The sequence below is a fragment of the Aptenodytes forsteri genome, unplaced genomic scaffold (assembly GCF_000699145.1).
Source record: "Aptenodytes forsteri isolate BGI_AS27 unplaced genomic scaffold, ASM69914v1 Scaffold4, whole genome shotgun sequence".
NCBI lineage: Eukaryota > Metazoa > Chordata > Aves > Sphenisciformes > Spheniscidae > Aptenodytes > Aptenodytes forsteri.
In genome coordinates this window covers 1890949-1908398 of record NW_008795442.1, presented here as the reverse complement: position 1 = coordinate 1908398, position 17450 = coordinate 1890949, and the positions used below count along the sequence as shown (strand labels likewise).

The window sequence follows — 17450 nt, the reverse complement described above, 5'->3', positions numbered from 1 at the left end:
CTGAGACTACATCCAGAAATAGGCATATAAAAGTAATTTGAGGGCAGTGTAAAATGATACTTGGAGAGAGTGCCAGGCTATGGGAGGAGAAGACATGTAGACAAGACTGACAAATGTAATCAGGATTCAGTGGCTCAGCTGTTACGAGACCAGATTTGGAGGACTTCTGCAGGTTGGTGAGCTCTAGAGAATTGAGCCTTTTATAATGAACTGGAGTAGCACAAAGCAGGCAAGCCATGGCTGAGGCTCTCTGGCCTGGAATTAAATATTTATTTTTCATAATGGAACAGTTCATTTGAAAGCTTTCAGAAGGAAATTCTGCTTTTTAAAGCTCAGCAAGATCCACCTTGTTGCAGCTGAAAAGCAGAATTTCATCCTGAGATTTTTCGAACAGCAGCTCAGCAGTTTGGTGGGAGAGGTGTGGCTCCGATGGCAGCGTTTGGCCCTTGCCAGCAATGCACCTGAAGCCAGCCACCACAGCAAATGATAAGAAGGTAATGAAAGAGAATTTTTCCCCTTCCATTACGTTAGTAAAATCTTTCTGACAACTCCACAACTATGTCAGAGGAGACCACTTTAGATTCACATCTGCCTTCTGGAGAAATCTCTTGGAATTACAGCGTTTAAAGGAACAAGCGAGGCAAATACTTAGAGAAGTACTGTTTGATCAAAGGGAGTCAAGGTGGTTTCAAGAAGCAAACATCCTGCTTGTAGCTTGAAGTCCTTCAGGGTTATTTCTACCAGAAAATTAAAAAAAAAAAAAAAAGAAATGCAGTAGATGGTCTTGCATGAGCACTTTGATTTCTCAGAAAACATTTGAGAAGCTGTTCTGCATCACGGGTTATTAATATAAAAGATATGAAGCTATAGATTAAGTGGAAAGTTGGCACAGTCTACTGGAAATTGGCTAAAGGGCAGGAAACAAAGGGTGGCAGTAAAAAGCTAAAAGGAGATTAATTGGTGAGTGCTGCAGGGAGCAGTGTTGGGACCTGCTTTTTATTATTTACATATAAATTACTTGGAGGGTGGTATTGAAAGATCTTGTCGTTTGCCAGCGAAGCTGTGCTGGATAACACTGCGCATAAAAAGGGACGATACAATTAAGAAAGGGCTTAATTTATTGAAGTAGCCGAGTTGATCAATAGTGCAGGCGAGTGAATGCGGGCTGTTGTTTGGCTCGAATTCCCCTGGGGCTGGCTGCTGAGGAGCACCTCAGGTGGCTGCAGGCTCGCGTGTCACTCTGTTGTGAACAGTTTTCAAGCCGCAGGGACTCGCATTGGCTGCCTCTTAAAAACAAACCTGGCAAACAAGCCGCAGCGCCTTCGCAGAACTGCTGTGGTCCTTTTCAGCAGCGAAACGCAGGTTTTGTCCGGTGGGTAGATCCATTTGAAATGTAAAAGTAAAACCAGCCCACCTGTTTGTTCGTTGCTTACCCAGAGCATTTTTCTCAGCGCTCTTGACTGCATGTAGGTGAGCAATATGAGAAACAAATATCTGGATTGAAGAAAGGAGTTATGTGACAAACTGCATTACACACGTTCAGAAAGATGTCATGTGCGACTATGGGCTCTAGTGGTGTGTACCCACTGTTACCTACCAGCAGAGGTTTGTAAGTACCAGTCAGAATAAAATATAGTGTAGCCCAACTCTTACTGTCATGGATGTTTGTGCTGCCAAGGTGGTGCTCCTTCCTTACAGTTGGCTTTTTACATTTTCTGGTTACTAAAGTCAAGTTTAGCTAGGTAACAGGTCAGCTGCTCCACATCAAGACATCAGTGGATGGTGGAAGTATGGCGACCAAACTGGGCTCCTTTGAGAGGTGCCCTGATGCTCCAGAGAGATGTTAGCATGAGAAGGTTTGCCAGGGCAGCACAGAAGGGGCCGGGAAGCTGGGGGGAGTTGGTGGCAAGGCTCTTGAGACAGCATGGGAGGCAGAGGACAAAGCATAGGTAGCCCGAGGTGTTTGGGGCAGAGGACATGAGTTTTGTGGAGCACTATCAGGATTGACGTCTGGCTGCAGAAGCAATGAGTCATGGGGGAAAGCCTGAAGATTCTGGGTAGAATTGCTAGGAAATTTGTCAAGGGTGCAGCACCAGTTAAGGAAATCTTTGTGCTGTTGGACGGTGTCTGGCCAGCCGTCATCTGCATTAGCGGGGCTGTGTGATACTGTTTTGCAGTGTGTGCAGCTTTGTGAAAACTTATGTCGCAGACAGAACGTCGCTTAAACCTCGCTGTTGTTTAGTTTCCCAAAATACAGCTATGGGAAGGGAGGCAGTGGTTAGGTAGGTTGGCTCTGGAATTTAAAAAAAAATTTTAAAAAGTAGTAATTTCCATTGGAGGCAATGAGCTGCTTTCGGTCACATAAGATTTACAGGGCTGCGGGGTCGCTTGCTGTTGTAGGCACTTAAGTAACTCCCTGGATCTCTGCTTGTCGTTCCGAAACTCTCGCCTTTTTTGTACAGCGTGTGTGGGGTATGCTATGGGGTGTTGCACAATGTGGGGTGTGTGGAGTGGATGTTGAGTGAGCCCTGCTGGTCTGAGCATCCATTACACACGCCCTGGTGGTGCTGCCCAACCTGTGTGCCTCTGGGAGCTCTGCTGTCACGCTGCTCTGTGTCCATCTGAAGGCACATGTCGCTACTGCAAGAGACCCTCATTGTCCCAAGTAAGAACTAGAAAAAAGCTGCTAGCACAAAGGTGAAGGGTTAGGAGCTGGCTTCTTTCTGCGCCTGGACAAGGTGGTCTGTGAGCATAACCTGAACCTTCGATAGACTGGACAGCTCTAAATTAACTCATTTTTGTCAGCAACGTACTAGGGCCACCTACCGCTGTATTTTAGAAATCTGAGGAAAGACAGAAAGAGCTTAAGAAAAAATTAAGTGCTATGTGGACATGGCTGCTCTAATGTGTTGCTGCTGTGGTAACTGGAAGGCAGACAAAGCTGCGTTTCAGTGAACATTTTGGTGCATGTCCAACTGGTCCTTGTGTACAAGAACCTTACCTGAAGTTGTCCCAAGCTTGCCTCCTGTAACCTTGGCATTCTTTTTTCCTTAGCCTGGGTACCAGCCTAGCATCCCTTATTGCTCACCCCACTGCCCTTCTCTGCACCTCTTCTGACATCTAGTTCCTTCTCAATTGCAACCCTTTCTGGAGGTGCTCAGTTCACAAAGCTTTTGCTTTTATGAAGTAACTACCTTGTTCCCAGATTACTCATAATTAGTGATTGCATTTTTTTTTCTTCTCCCCAAAAACTAAACATGCTCTTGGTAGAATGATCTGTTCTTGGCATTGCTCTCGCATTGTGCTACACCAAGGTTTTGGACCTTTTGACCTGTGGATTGGCTGCAGGTAGCTTTGAGAAGTTTCTTATCCACCCCAGTGCCACTCCCCAGTCAGACAAGATTGTTCATTTTGGGAGGATTCAAATCAATGATGCATGGTCTTGGTTTCCTGCCTTCTCCCCCACCAACGCTGCAAAAACGGCTCTTGTGGTGTAATATGTACTTTGCCTGGGTGCAAGAGCCATGGTAGATGTGTTTTTCTGAGCGCTGATGTTTGAAGCTTGGTTATTCCTACAAGGGGCTTGCTGCTGAGTGCATCCCTGAGCATTAACCCGATGCTCTCTCAAATATTTGCCCGTACCCAAGAGATCTGACCAAAACATGTGGTGCTTACTGATGGCTGTGTTGGCCAACTTACCCCCCACACCCCAGTGATTTCTGAGTTGAAACCCTGGGCTGTTATAGGCTGAACTAGATTTTGGGGAATGGGGGCTATGACAGCTACTGGTTTCTGTGCAACAGGCTTGAGAGGAGAGCTGTGCTGCATATAGGGATCTTTTCTATAACAGTATTCCCACTCAATTTGAATAAGGAGATATGCTCTAATGAAGAGAGTATCTTGCCTTGACTTTAATCCTTTCCAAAGTCCTTATTCAGCTGCTACCTTATATAATGAAGTGAAGGTTACATTTTACAAATGACCTTCTTGTGCTTTTGAGTGAAAGGCGAACAAGTAAGAATTAGCAGTCAGGTCTAGGTGATTTTTTTTTTCCCCCTCCAGTACTGGTTGCAGTCCCATAAAATCATAATTACATTAAAAGGTCCAGGCATTTTATGTGCATTGCCTGCTCCATGGCTCCTAAGGGGAGAATGCACCAGGAGGGAGAATAAAACAGCTCATATTTTCTAGTTATGCCAAATGCTTGTTCTGACAAATTTCCCGACTGCCGCTGCTGTTAGTGGAGCCCGAGGCCGGAGCAGGGTGCGTGACGAGGTGCACTGTTTCCAAACTTCAGTACAGATGATTGTTTCCTCCTGTCTGCTTTGCCAAGGTTGTCACGCTTCTTTCAAACTGTGGTTCTTGCTGTGGTAATTAAAGTGCTCCATGAGCGCTTCGTAACGGCTCCCCATCGCAACCTGGAAATTGCAGGCGGTTTGTCAGCTGGAATACAGTGTGTGCTGGAAGGAGAGTTACACCCAACTAAGGGCTTGGTTTAAAACACTTGCTGTGACCTTTCCTCATGTTCTGGCTCAGCTGACGGCCTCCTGGCCCACCCCGTGTCTGCCCCCTCTGCTCCCGGCTTTCCCCAGCCTCGTCGGGAAGAGGATAGTGGAAGTTGTTTTAAAGGCAGGGTGTTACGAAGGTGCCAGCAGCAGTAGTCAGCCTGACTGTGGCTGCAGACTGACAAGGTGAAGCCAGTGGGCATTTTAATAGTGTGGATAAGCTTGGGGGTTCACTTTTGTGCAGATCTTGAATCGGTCTGTACCTACTGAACTCCTTACAGATACAGATAACTGAGCAGGTAAACAGTTTTTCTCCATTTCGTGGAACTACTCACTTGCTGAGGCATAATTCTTGAGTGCAGCAGCTGCCTCAGGTCTAGAAAAGTGAATGCAATGCCTTCTGCGACACAGGCGTTTCTGAACATGTGCAATATGTCTGGCAGAGTTAAATGGATCTGGACAAATAGTGAAAACAATTATTTGTGAATATTTTATTAGAAAATATCAAAAATTCATCAAATAAATTATTCAGCTTCCATATGACTAGTCCTGCCAATGATAGGGAAGAGCCTCACGCTGCAACCAAGCTGCCAGGTGGGGGAAGCTTCAAGCGCTGCTTTACAGTCTGGTTTAGGAACGCTTGCATCCATCCCGGCTGGGGTCAGCACTTGAGCTGCACTGAGCTGGGACAGGAAGGGGTGGTGTCTTGAGGGTTAAATTGGAGACAGACCCCAGCAGTGCTGTGGGAGAGGTATTTCACTGCCCTGGCCAAACCTGCTAACTCACAGCCAAACTCAGCAACGTTTCACAAACAGGTCTGACAGTCTCCTCCTTCATGGATGTCTCTTGGGGTTTTTTTTTGTTTTAGGTGAGAGTCTATGACCTCCTGCAGTACGAGCATGGGCCAGATGATGTTCTGATCCTAGCTACTGATGGACTCTGGGATGTGCTGTTAAATGAAGAAGTGGCAGAAGCTGTCACTAACTTTCTACCAAACTGTGACCCCGATGATCCCCACAGGTTCGTGCTCATCCCTGATTCTCTAGCTTCTCCACAGAAGAGCATTTTCTGGTAACGTATTTTTGTAGGAAGTATGATATGAATAACATTCAGTAAATATGCAACACTTACAAGATGGCATTTTATAAGATGGATGGAGCCTCTACAGCAAATGTGGGGGTTTGGGGTGGAGGGGGAGGGGAGTCTGTTATAACTCAGAATTGCCTATCTTCAAAGGAAAAGTTGTGGGATCACAGTATCTTGGCATAGGATCCATTTTGTTTGCCGTACGAGGTCCTGTGGAAACGGTGGGAGGCTGAGGTCTTAGCAACAGGTCTCTGTCTCCAGCAGTGACAGGTTTCCACTTAAGTCTCCTCTGGATAGTCCCTTGACACTAAAGATTGTTTCTCACTAGGACATCATCAGCATGTATCTCCCTCTCTCTCACTGTATGTATGTACGTATAAATACTGCACAGTGTGGTTCCCACTCATTCCTGGTCATGCTATGACCTTTAAACCCACCTTCAGTAGGGGATGCTCAGTGCTACCAGCTTCAGGACAGGTGTGGCGACAAAATAGGGTTAAAATAGGTGGAAAGTCTGACTCTATTTGATTTAGTTGGATTCTGTTTCATTTCACAATGTTAACCTACCTCATCCTCTTCATTTTCCTGTCTTTATAACCTCTTACTTGATCAGTTTTTCTCTTTAAAACATACCATCAAGCAAACAAACAAGTTCCCAAACAACTAGCTAGAGCGCTGTCTGCCTTGAGTAAGTCCATCAGTCTGTCTGCTGCCGAGTTCGGTGTCGCTGTGAATTAAAACATTATGCTAGAGATCAGAAGTCTCTCGCTTGTAAAAGGGAGGACTGTGAAAGTAGAAAGAGCTTTATCCTTCCCTAGGGACTGTTCAGGAAGGGAAGTGCGTGTTGCTCCTGAATTCAGGCCTGTCCGTCGCTGTCTTCTGCCCTCGCCCTGGGCTTTTTACGCATCCGCAGTTGGCCTACAGAAAGCAGAGTTTCAGAAGTAAGCACTGGGATATCTTGGCAGCCAAGTGAAAACATGCGGGACAGTGCGAGAGCTCAAGTTACAGTTGTTTAGATGTGGCAACTCTTGAGGGCATGGGGAAACCCATCTCAAAATGGGTGTTTCTCATGTTTCTAAGTGGTCATCTTCACAGGGTCAGTCCTGTTCTCCATCAGCAAACAAGGAAGATAACTGGGACACGCTGACAGTCACTTGGGATTTAAAGTGAGGGCAGCTCCAAAGTAACTCGTGAGCAGTATTTTCTTGCCCTGACGCTTACAAACATGGAATGCAAAACAATGTTTTGCTGCAAGCACTCAGTCTTCAGGTGAATGGATGGTTGACATGAAGCTGCAACTGCAGTATTTTGACCTTCCCCACCTCCTTGCGCCGAAGAGGAGATGTGGTATGAATGACAGCCAAGGCTGTCTCTGCTTCAGCAAGACAAGGAAGTGTCTCTGCCCTCTCTCTGGGAGGAGATCAGGCAGGATTAGCGAGGGGCACTTCTGGGGCATCTGGCACTGTGCTATGCAGATATGCCATTAATTTAAGGTAGGAGGCGATGACCCACCCAATCTACTTTCGGTTGTTCCCTAGCACTGTTCAAAGGTGCTAGGGAGCTTTTGCTCTCATTTCTGCACCCGAGTCTCCTCTTGCAAAGGCACCTGGTAAAATGTAATACCTCTGCCCCGCTCTGTCTCCATTCTCGTCTAGTAATTGGGAAAGGTTGGCTCTTCCCACTGTCCTCACTGATCCTGTCTGTTGTGAATACAGTCTGGGTGTGCTGTGTCTGTCTTGTTACTTTTGGTCTTTCCAAAGCTGGTGAGGGCCACCACATTTCCTGCAGTAGGAATGGGAATACTTTGTTCCATCTGTTGACTTGTTAGGTGAGTAATTTTTCATCCATTATAAAACACTCATAGAAATCAGACATTAAAGGAAAGAAAGATATTTTCTTTGTTTCATTTAGATTTGTTTGTGCTGGTCTAGCCCCAGTAATTGTGGGGCATTAGTCCCTGTTTGTGCCAGCGTGAGTGCAACACACTCCAGAATTGGGCCTGCTGTATTACGAGTTAGAACAAACACATTTATTAGTGTTTGACCTACTGGTCTATGAATAGACATCCGAATTGAAAATTAATTTGTTCTTTTAAGTAACTTTGTGCCAGGTCATTTAGAGGCTTACAAATAGCAGTGGCAAGACATTTCTCATACCAGCTTGCAAAAGGTAATTAGAGCAGTCCCTCATATAGTTTACAATGATATTTATGAAAATTACCTTTGTGGAACTGCTCTTGCTGCTTGGTTGTAAAGAATATTTAAAGGATTTAAAGTACTGTGTGAGAGGTTTTACGTAATTACTTCACAGTGGTCCAAATGAGGTATAACTAATGAATTTACAATAGCATAGCAGCTCAGACTGTGGAGCTGCATTCATTCCTCTCACTAGTCAGTGACAGGAAAATCTTGTTTGCCGTATTATCAGTGTTATGTTTAAAGGAAATGTTATCCCACAAAACGTCAGGTTCTGTGATGAGTGTAGTGACATAGTCTGTGGTGAGGTGATCAGCTGGAAATGTGAAATCTCTAGGGATGTAGAAAACTTGTCAGAATGTAAGAGACTTGCCCCCTGGGTTTGGTAATGCTATGGTCTTCTGGAGAAACCTACCTGTGGAGCAGACTCTGGATCTGCCTGACCCAGTAGCCTACTTATTCCCTGAGCAGCATATATTTAAAAAAAAAAAAGCTAGAGAGGAAGATTTTAGAGCTGCAGAGTACTTATCTGTTATGTAATTAGCTCTTTGAGGGAACAATATCCCTCCCATTTGAATTAGAGATATTTAAAAAAAAAAAAAGCTAGAGAGGAAGATTTTAGAGCTGCAGAGTACTTATCTGTTATGTAATTAGCTCTTTGAGGGAACAATATCCCTCCCATTTGAATTAGAGGTCATTTTATAGCCTGATGGGTAAGAGCTTACAGCCCTTGGCAATGCTCTTGGGGACTCTCTCCTGCTGATATTTACTGTCAGAACTATGAGTGTTTGTTACCCACAGAAAAACATCTTTGAATCCTGTCAAACGTAGCATGTGCCTGGGCATCTTCAAGTGCAGGGAGAGCAGAGTCCTCTGGTCTGCCTTCACCCAGACATGCAGACACAGCCTCAGGGGATTTGGGCAGCGGGTGATGGGCACAGACTTGATTAGAGAACAGTTCCTCCATGAGGGCTGTGAGGGAGTGAAGCAGCTGGGGTGGAGCTGGATTTCTTAGCCGACTCATTTCTTATGGGTGTTGTGGCAGACAAGAGCATGAAGGGGACTCTGAGTGAAGAACAGGTGGTAGCGACACACTGCTGCTTTCCATACATCATCTCTCTGAAGAGGTATGAAGATAGACAATCATGACTCTTGCCCATTTCTTTCAGCTGCACTTATGCAGGTTTACCCACTGACCTTGGGAATCTTTTATTTCTTGTCCTCCCTCCTGTCCTTTCTCATTCCCTCTCACACTCTTTCTCACACTAGCTAGAGATTTATGAGGATGCTGGGGAGTTGCTCCACCTCTGCTGGGTGTTAGAAGATAAGAAGCTGCTCAGGCAGCAGCACGTTTCCCCCACTGTCACCATTTCTCCTGCAGTACTTTCACTGATCAATACTGAAAGCTTCAGCAGAAGAAAAAACCATATATATTTATTCTTAAAACACAAAAGTTGTATTCCAGAGAGGCTGTTCATTAGGAGGAAGAGGGTACTTTAAAACTACTTCAGCAGTTCTCTAATGCTGCCTTGACAGCTGAATCCCAAGTTCACAGCACTGGAGAATAAAGCATTTGGTAATGGACTGCTGCTGCTATTCATCTCCGGGTACAAGAGACTCATCCTATCTCCTCTAGTGCCAAGTTGAACAGCATCGCACCAATTCAGCTCTGTACAAGGAGAGGAATATGTTACCTTGCTGCTGCCTTCACCTGTTCCTTTTCCTTTGCTTCAGTGTGCTGGTTTTCTTGTGTATTTCACAGTCTGTTTACGAGAGAATTTCTGGTTTATTAAAATTCCTTTTTTTTTTTTTCATCTTGCCCTCTCCAAACATTAAGCAGCAAAAGCTTTACACAATCAAGAGCAATACTCATTCCTTTGTACTCTTTAGATGTGGGGAGCCCTTCTTAATTAGAAAAAGGAGGAAGGCAAAGTTTTCTCCCAGAATGATGGGTGTTCTCTTAAATTCTGACAATAGCTGAGAAATCCTTGGAAAAGATGTTCTAGCCAAAATTCACTCAGCTGAGTGAATCAGACATGCTGTGAATAAATATTCCAGTTTGTCGCTTGCCACGTGGAGTCCTTTTGTTCCTTAGCCCTGCATCTGATTTGGGGATTTGGGAGCTGGGGAGTGCAAGTATGTATGTTTGGGTTTTTTCCCCTTAGAAAATACAATTCCATGTTGCATTAGGACGGGCAGTGCTTCTTGTTACATCCTGCTGTTATAGCTCGAGGTCATTGGTACAGACTTATCTCGGAACCTGCGGACAGTGTGCATGTGTGTGTGCAAGCCTGTGTCTTAGAGTTCATGCCTTGGGCCCTTCTCTTATTGCTAAAAGTAAATCTTTTGTCAAAACTAGTGAGGGCTGGAAATTTTACCACTCAGTACCATTAGGAGCAGGGGGTGCATTGCTTCTGTACAACTTTACTTGGATTTAACATCAAACCTTTTGGGTAGTCAAATGTTGGTTTATTTGCATTGAAGAAATCTTTCTAGTAGAGCAAATAAATCTATTCCTGGTTCAAAGGAGTCATTTGACTTTACGGCACCAAAATTGTAGAAACAGAACATAATTGGGGTTTCTTCCTTCTTTTATCCCCAGAGAATGAATAAAGTCTCTAGTGATAGAAATTACCATTTAATAATGTATTCTCCGGTGAAAATATCTGGGGTTAGAACAATCCTGGATACTCACTTAAATTCCCCACCACCACCACTGATTCTGATGAATGGAGATACTGTTCTTTCCCTTTCCTCAGATGAAATCTGGGCAGATCGTTTCTGGCCAAGGATCCTCCCTAGAAAAGGGGGTCTTGAAATGCAGACCCGTCTTGTCCTTCCTGGTTTCTGGAAACTACAGAGGTGTGCTTTGCTTTTGGTGGCTTCATAGAGTCATCTTGGAGGTTGATACTTATGCTTCAAATAAAACACAGGCAGGCACAATATTGAACTGTTTTTTCTTGTCAATCTTTTAACTGTTTGATTAATTTTTAATTATCAAATCATAGAAAAGCTTGCCTCCACCCAACCAAATTCAAAACATCTCAGCCAGGTGTTGGACTGATGAAGAAAACCACGTGACAGTAGCTGTTTACCCATGATGAGACTTCTTTCAGAGGAAACTTCTAAATGAGTACACAGATGTGTTGATCTAGTAACAGCAGGTAAAACGATAAGGGAGAACATGTTGGAGCACCTGACGGAGCAGTGTCATGCACCACCTTTTGGACTCTGACACCCTTCTGCCCCCGAGCAGCATCTGTTATTTTTTCAGGACAGAAAATAACTCCCATAAATCCAATGCCGCTCAGCCCAGCATAGGCTGGGAGTTTTGAAGCAACATGAAACAGTATTTCACTAAAATAAGCACTCCACAACTCACATTCACACAGTTTTCATTGGACTCATAAATGTGAGAGGACTGTGGGACTCTGTTAATCTGGCTGTATTAACTGTAAGTTTCCTTTTCCAGTTTCAGAATAAAAGAGATTTAAAAATCATTCTTACGGTCAAGGAAAACAGACAAGTTAGTCTACTTGGTTTGAAGTGTAATTTGGATTCTATTTTTAGTGTTCTCTTACTTGCTTTCAGATGACTTTGTTACAGTTTGTCTCTGAAATAGTTGAGCCATGTTTACCTTCAGGTGTGTCAGTGAACAAGGTGTCATTTTCAACAGCAAGTAGTGTTATTTAGGGTCCTCAGTTTTTCAGGCTACTCCTAGAAAGCCAATTTGTTAAGGCAAGTGTGTTAACGTTTTTCTGAAAATGGGTGAAGCCGGGCTCCCAAAATGACCAGTGACTTTTTGATCGATTGGTGCCTGTCAAATACCTTTAGATTCTGAGGCAGGAGCCGTCACTGAACTGGAAGGGGTTGCTTTGTGGGTATGCCGTGGTTTGCATTTCTCCTGCCTGCTTCTAAAACACTGGGAAGCTTGTCCTGGTAGCTCACAACAGTAAACCTGGCAGGCTGTGAAAACCCACTTTCCTCACGAAGACGAGCACTCCCTGGCTGTATTCTGCCTTTTCCACAGGTACACGCTGGCGGCGCAGGACCTGGTGATGCGAGCCAGGGGAGTGCTGAAGGACCGGGGCTGGCGAATATCCAACGACAGGCTGGGCTCTGGAGATGACATCTCTGTCTACGTCATCCCTTTAATACATGGGAACAAACAGTCGTGAAAGTAGCATCAAGAGTGGTTATAGGATGGGGATCTTTTTGGGAAGGGCCTGTAAGAGACAATATGGTTTTGGTGATCTGACCAGGACACTTCCAGTTGATGTAATCTATTCCAAACTAATGCTGGAGGGGTATTTTTCTGCCCAAAAGGTAGGGCTCTGCACATATACTGTATATGATTAAAGATAACCCTTGAGATTACAGTTTCCCTATAGAAATGGTTTTGGTGCTTAACAGGAATGGGATTTAAATGCTGCTAGCATATTATGGGTTCTGTCATCCCTTCAGGTGGGGAATCAATTTTCTTCTCAGTTTACCATGTAGCTTGGAAGAGCCATTTCAGTTGAGAAAGTAGAAGTGGGTATCAGAAGCCAAGGAGGCTCCTGAAATCTACCCCCAAATATTCAGAAGGTGACTTGGGTCACATCTCATTTAAAAATACCTATATATACATATATGAGACTCGAGTTTTCTTCTTTCAGAAAGTTGCATTCATGACTTACCTATGGACAACTTCAAACTTGTGTAATCCTTCGAACCCCCATTTTCCTCTCCTGTCTCTTCTTCAGTAGACTGTATTCCTGTATTTTAGTAGGAAAACTGAAATTGTTTTCAGTGTGACTATGCCTGTTTACTGCAGTTAAAACAGCCACCTGCAAAGGTCCGGGAGAAATAGGTCACAGTTCTGTATGGCAAGATTTATTCTGGTGTGAGGAGTTATTTCTCAAGATTCCCTGTTGTGTGTATACCATGATTATACAGAGCACACAAACTCAACTTTATGTGATGTTTACCTGGAGGCCATGGTTTCTTTGGGATCAGAGATTTTTCATTCGTTGAATGGTTCTGCCTGCTTTATCCTGTTGAAAGGATCCCTGACCATACAGCTTTTGCATCAGTTGGGATTCAGTAAATTTATTTGGGTATTTTTTGTTGGATTCCTACTTGAAGTGGTGGTATTGTTCTCGTTATCAATTTGGATACCCAGATAGTGACCTATTTAAAAGTCGTTTCACTTCTTCCTGCCTCACTTATTATTCAATATACCTTTGCCTGCTTGACTCGGTGATCAGAAAGTGACAGCTTATAACTTTGTCCTCTTGGTATTGAGGACTGTAGTCAAGCATCAAAAGATCACTGAGATAGATACAAGCCCATGGCTAGCTTCAGCAGCTTTTTTCTTAGCAGTGGTGAATCAACTTAAATAAAGAAAATCTGAGAAAACATTATCAGAGTAAAAGTATTAGTCCAAGAGGGAAACAACTGAGCAAATCTGCAGCTTAACCTGGCTGCCTGTTCTTCAAGCAGGCAGCTCCCTTACTTCATTGGCAGGAATTCAAGAAAAAAATTCAGAAGGTTCTAGTGTATAGGCAGGTATAGTGGCTGGGGAGCCAAGTTCAACCTAATTTACACCCTGACCACATTATTTTGGAGCTGCTCATCTGGCTTGTACTTCTTGGATAGCCAAAAGATAAGGGGCTGACATAATTGTAGGGCACTGACTAAGCAGCTCACAAATGTTGCGTCCTTTCCGGAGGAGAAAGAGGATGCCGTGCCCTTTGCAGACTTTCTCCTGAACAGGCGTGGCCTAGAGCTTGCCAGTTTTGTGATTTATAATGTGCTCTGTAAACACCATGCAGCGGGTGTGCAGTATAGCTGCCCAGATGCTTTATTTGATTGCATCTGGAAGTACGTGTGCAACAGTCTCAGTGGATTTAAACTACCCTTGCTCTACGTCTCTAGACCCAGTAGGAGTTTCAGCTTGAGAGGAGGCAATGCAGAGTAACGGCTCAAACATGCAGCAAACTGCATGGTTTTAGCCTGAAAACTGTTCCGTGCATTCCCCGGTGCCTGCATGTGATAAAGCTGTGCAGAACACGGATGTTTTATATTCTAGAGCTTCAGCATAGATCAATGGCATATCTGATTATGTGTTGTCATGCTTTATCTATTCTTTCCTTATTTTTTTTTTCCCTTTACCTCTTTTTCTGTGTGCAGCTGGGTGAAAAGAGAGGTTTGGAGTCTAGAATATTTTTCACATGGCCCCTCACATGTTTTAAAGTTTAAGCAAGAGAACTTCTCTTGCACTTTTTTTTTTGGCCTAATAAACTTGTAAACATGCTTTTCATGCTCTGTGTAACTCCTGTTGTCTCTTTGCAAATGCAGTTGTGTAGTCCTCTAGCAATTCAGATCCTCTTTCACAAAGAAACTAATGCTGGCAATTCCGGCGGAGTCGTCTGAACAGCAAAGAAGCTGGTGCTTGCTGGTACTAACTACAAGCCTGAGTCAAATATTTCAGTGCCCACGCAGTGGTAGTCTTCATTATTTGGTAACGTGGTGTCAACACGCATACCAGTCATTATAAAACCTGAGTACAATGTGGTGGAACTAAATTTCCAGTGTAGCATTTGCCAAAATTTAAAAGTGTAATCTCAAGGCAATGGAAAATGCACCTTCTCATTCAGCGGTGTGTTTAAACGTACCCCTGGAGAGATGGGTTAGCAGAGTGCATGACTTGGTGGGAGCAAACCGGCTGGTGACTTCTCAGAGCAAAATCTCGTGGGCGCTGGTATGGCTTCGTGAATCAACTTCCAATATGTTTGTTGGTCATCTGAGGTATTGCTGTCAGTCAGCCTGCTTCTCTGCAGCGGCTGTGCCCAGGTGGAGTTGTGTTAGCTATCACACCCTCTCCTGGAAAGGGTGGAAGTACAGTATCAACAATTAATATCAATTAGCATCAATTAATAAATTCTGAGAACTTCAAAGGATAATAAAAAGCTTCCTACTCAGATGTATGTGACTGAAACTATGCTGTGATGCTTTTTGTTTTGCTTTTTTACAAAGTATCTGTTACACAATTACTTGCCTCCCTAGAGCGTACTTCTCTGATATGCTGTGTTAGTACTTGGGCTTTCGCTTCTATCTGCGTTCACTAGGACCTTCTTACGTGCCTGCACTGTGGTCCGTGCTCTGCTTCAAGGCATAGTATAAATACATATACACACCAAAGCCTCGTATAAATAGGAGGCAGGAGTCATTTATTGGGGAGGTATTGTGTGAGGAGCAAGAACAATTAAAAGCATTTCCGATTCCCTTTATAGGTTGAATTATTTTGGGAGTCACAACATTAGAAACCACTGATGGCAGGGAGGATCCATGGTGCACAATACCGTTTTTCATGGATATTGCTATGTGCAGACTTGCAGCTGCTCTAGGGCTCAGTGAAGCTCCTGTGTTAGGACCAGACAGCTTGCCTCCTCAAACTGCAGCAAGTTAGGCACCAACTCCCAATTTTAGATCCTTGGCATGTCATCTTAGTTACTGCCTGATGCTGGAAGCACTCCGGGGTTTTTTTGCCAGTCAAGTTCCCTTAGTATCCAAAATTGTTTAAGCCTCAGTAGCAAGGAACCTCAGTCCTGAGTTACATCCGTATTCATACTGCTCTTGCACAGTGCTGCGTCCTTGCCTGTACATAGACACTGCTTAGAAAGTCAGGGAAGTTCTTGTCCTTCCTCGGACAACGGCGAGGAAAGGAAACAGTATGTCATATGGTTCAGGCTAGCCGACAGTGCAATGTAGGCACTGTCTTCTGGTGCCTAGTCCAGTCCAATTTCTAGAAACTCGAAACCAAGAAGCTTCCACCATTCTCCTGTGAATGCTGTTGCGGAAGGTAGTACAGCCATTTCGGACATTTTTCTCTTGCACTACAGCCTAAAATCTTCTTCGTTTAATTTGATGAAGAAGGTAGTTAGAAATTTTGTTTACACCTTAAGTGAGGCACGCAACCATCTTTTGGTACATTAATGCAATGATGCTTCCTTCATGAACACAAAAGCATGTTGTCTGAGAGGGCTGATGTTCGGTGGCCTCATGCTGGAGAGAGAGGTTGGTTTTTTTTTTTCATAAATTCTAAGAAACAGCAGGGCTAAAAAGCTAAAGGAAAAGTGGTCAGAGTCTGCTGTTAGCAGTGGATTTCCATATTAAAGTTACTTCCATGTTAAAATATGACAAGAGAGGTCTGTGAGGTACAGTTGACTCTGTGCCTCCAGGATATTTTTGAAGAACTGCACTTAATGTTTTGGGCAGCTTTTGGCTTTGAACTTTTTGCTAGGTTTTTAAAGAACACTACACACTCCAAGCAAATCTGCTGTGTTTCTTCCTGCCTCAGTGTTTTGCTTTTATTTTACATTTTATGCACAAATACTTTCAACATTTTTGTATCAAACATGAATTGCAAACTGTGTGGAATTGTTGTTCCTCCCCAACGTTTTTGGTATGTAAATAGTTTTCCTCCACGTGTCTTAGATAAAGATATAGTGATGTGGCTGCCATAGAGAGAGTGACCAAACGATGCTGTAACTGTGCTGCTGTATTTCTGCCTGTGATGTACTTGAAGGAGGGTGCCCTTGTCCGCCTCCACTCTCACTCCTTTTTCTTTCTCTCTTTTTTTTTTTTTAACCATTGCTGGTGGCGGTCTTTCGTAGGTGTCTTATTTTGGTTTGGGATTTTTTTTTTTTTTAATAGCTGCCACCTTTTTCTTTCCTTCATTGGACAAGTCATCTTGTTTTGAGATCTGTACAACTGTCTAGGTTTCATATGTCCTGAAGAATGGAGGACCTGCTGGAGGAAGATGTTTTGGACCAATGTACTTCTGCTTTGTGACTGTGAAATGTTAATCTTTTTGTAACCTAAGAACAAAAAAATGTTTAGTAAAGGGATATATTTTGTGTTTTTTGAAACTTTTCAGTGCAATGAACAAGAGGAGGATGCTGAAGAAGTGTATGCGCAAAGTTTTAAAATAAAGTTTTAAATTATATATTATATATATCCATCTATACCTACAACCATTATTATTCTGCCTTTGTCCTGAAACGTACCTAAGTCTCTGTGTGTGTATTACTAATTGTGCAATACAGACAAGTAGTGCACTCTGCTTTACAAGGGAATGGACGATTCACTGACAAAAGGTCTCACTCTCGATTTAATGAAGTAAATCCCTGTGAGGTGCATTAGCGTATGGGTTGATCTGGAGGAGTTCAGCTGTAGGATAACTGTGTGAGCTGTGTGCTGCCATCAGGTAACGATTCATTGCTCAGACTGCCAGTTGCCGTGTTCTGACTCAATGAAGAGCTATGCAAAGTGATCAGCTATCAACTTTCTGTGGCATGAGAAAAGTGGGCGTAATTTTTGAAATGACAACACAGTTTGAATAAGCTTTCCCTCCTCCCCAGTTTCTTAGGAATCACGGTCTCAAATTCGGCTCTGAGTTTAGAGTAAAACCAAGGGTGAATTCATAGATTCCACCAAAGCAAGCTGTCACGGTTATTTAGTAACCAAAGATGTATTTGAAGGTACCAAAGATGCAGGAAGTAACGCCGGCCTCTGCGTTGTGCCAGCACAGAGCCACGGGCAATAGCCATCGGGGTTGCCAGCAAGAGAATGACAGCTAGGCATATATCTACTGTTTATATCTTCAAAATATTGCATT

General features: G+C 43.7%; 1 protein-coding gene across 1 annotated transcript in view; it reads left to right on the top strand.

Moving 5' to 3' along the window:
• The window catches only part of PPM1H (protein phosphatase, Mg2+/Mn2+ dependent 1H), an 88319-nt gene extending 76355 nt beyond the window's left edge, over window positions 1-11964 (top strand). The window contains exons 12-13 of the mRNA XM_009281119.1: window positions 5374-5525; window positions 11817-11964. Coding sequence (XP_009279394.1) covers window positions 5374-5525; window positions 11817-11964 — 300 coding nt within the window. The remainder of the gene's footprint in view (window positions 1-5373; window positions 5526-11816) is intronic.
• Window positions 11965-17450: the final 5486 nt, after the last annotated feature.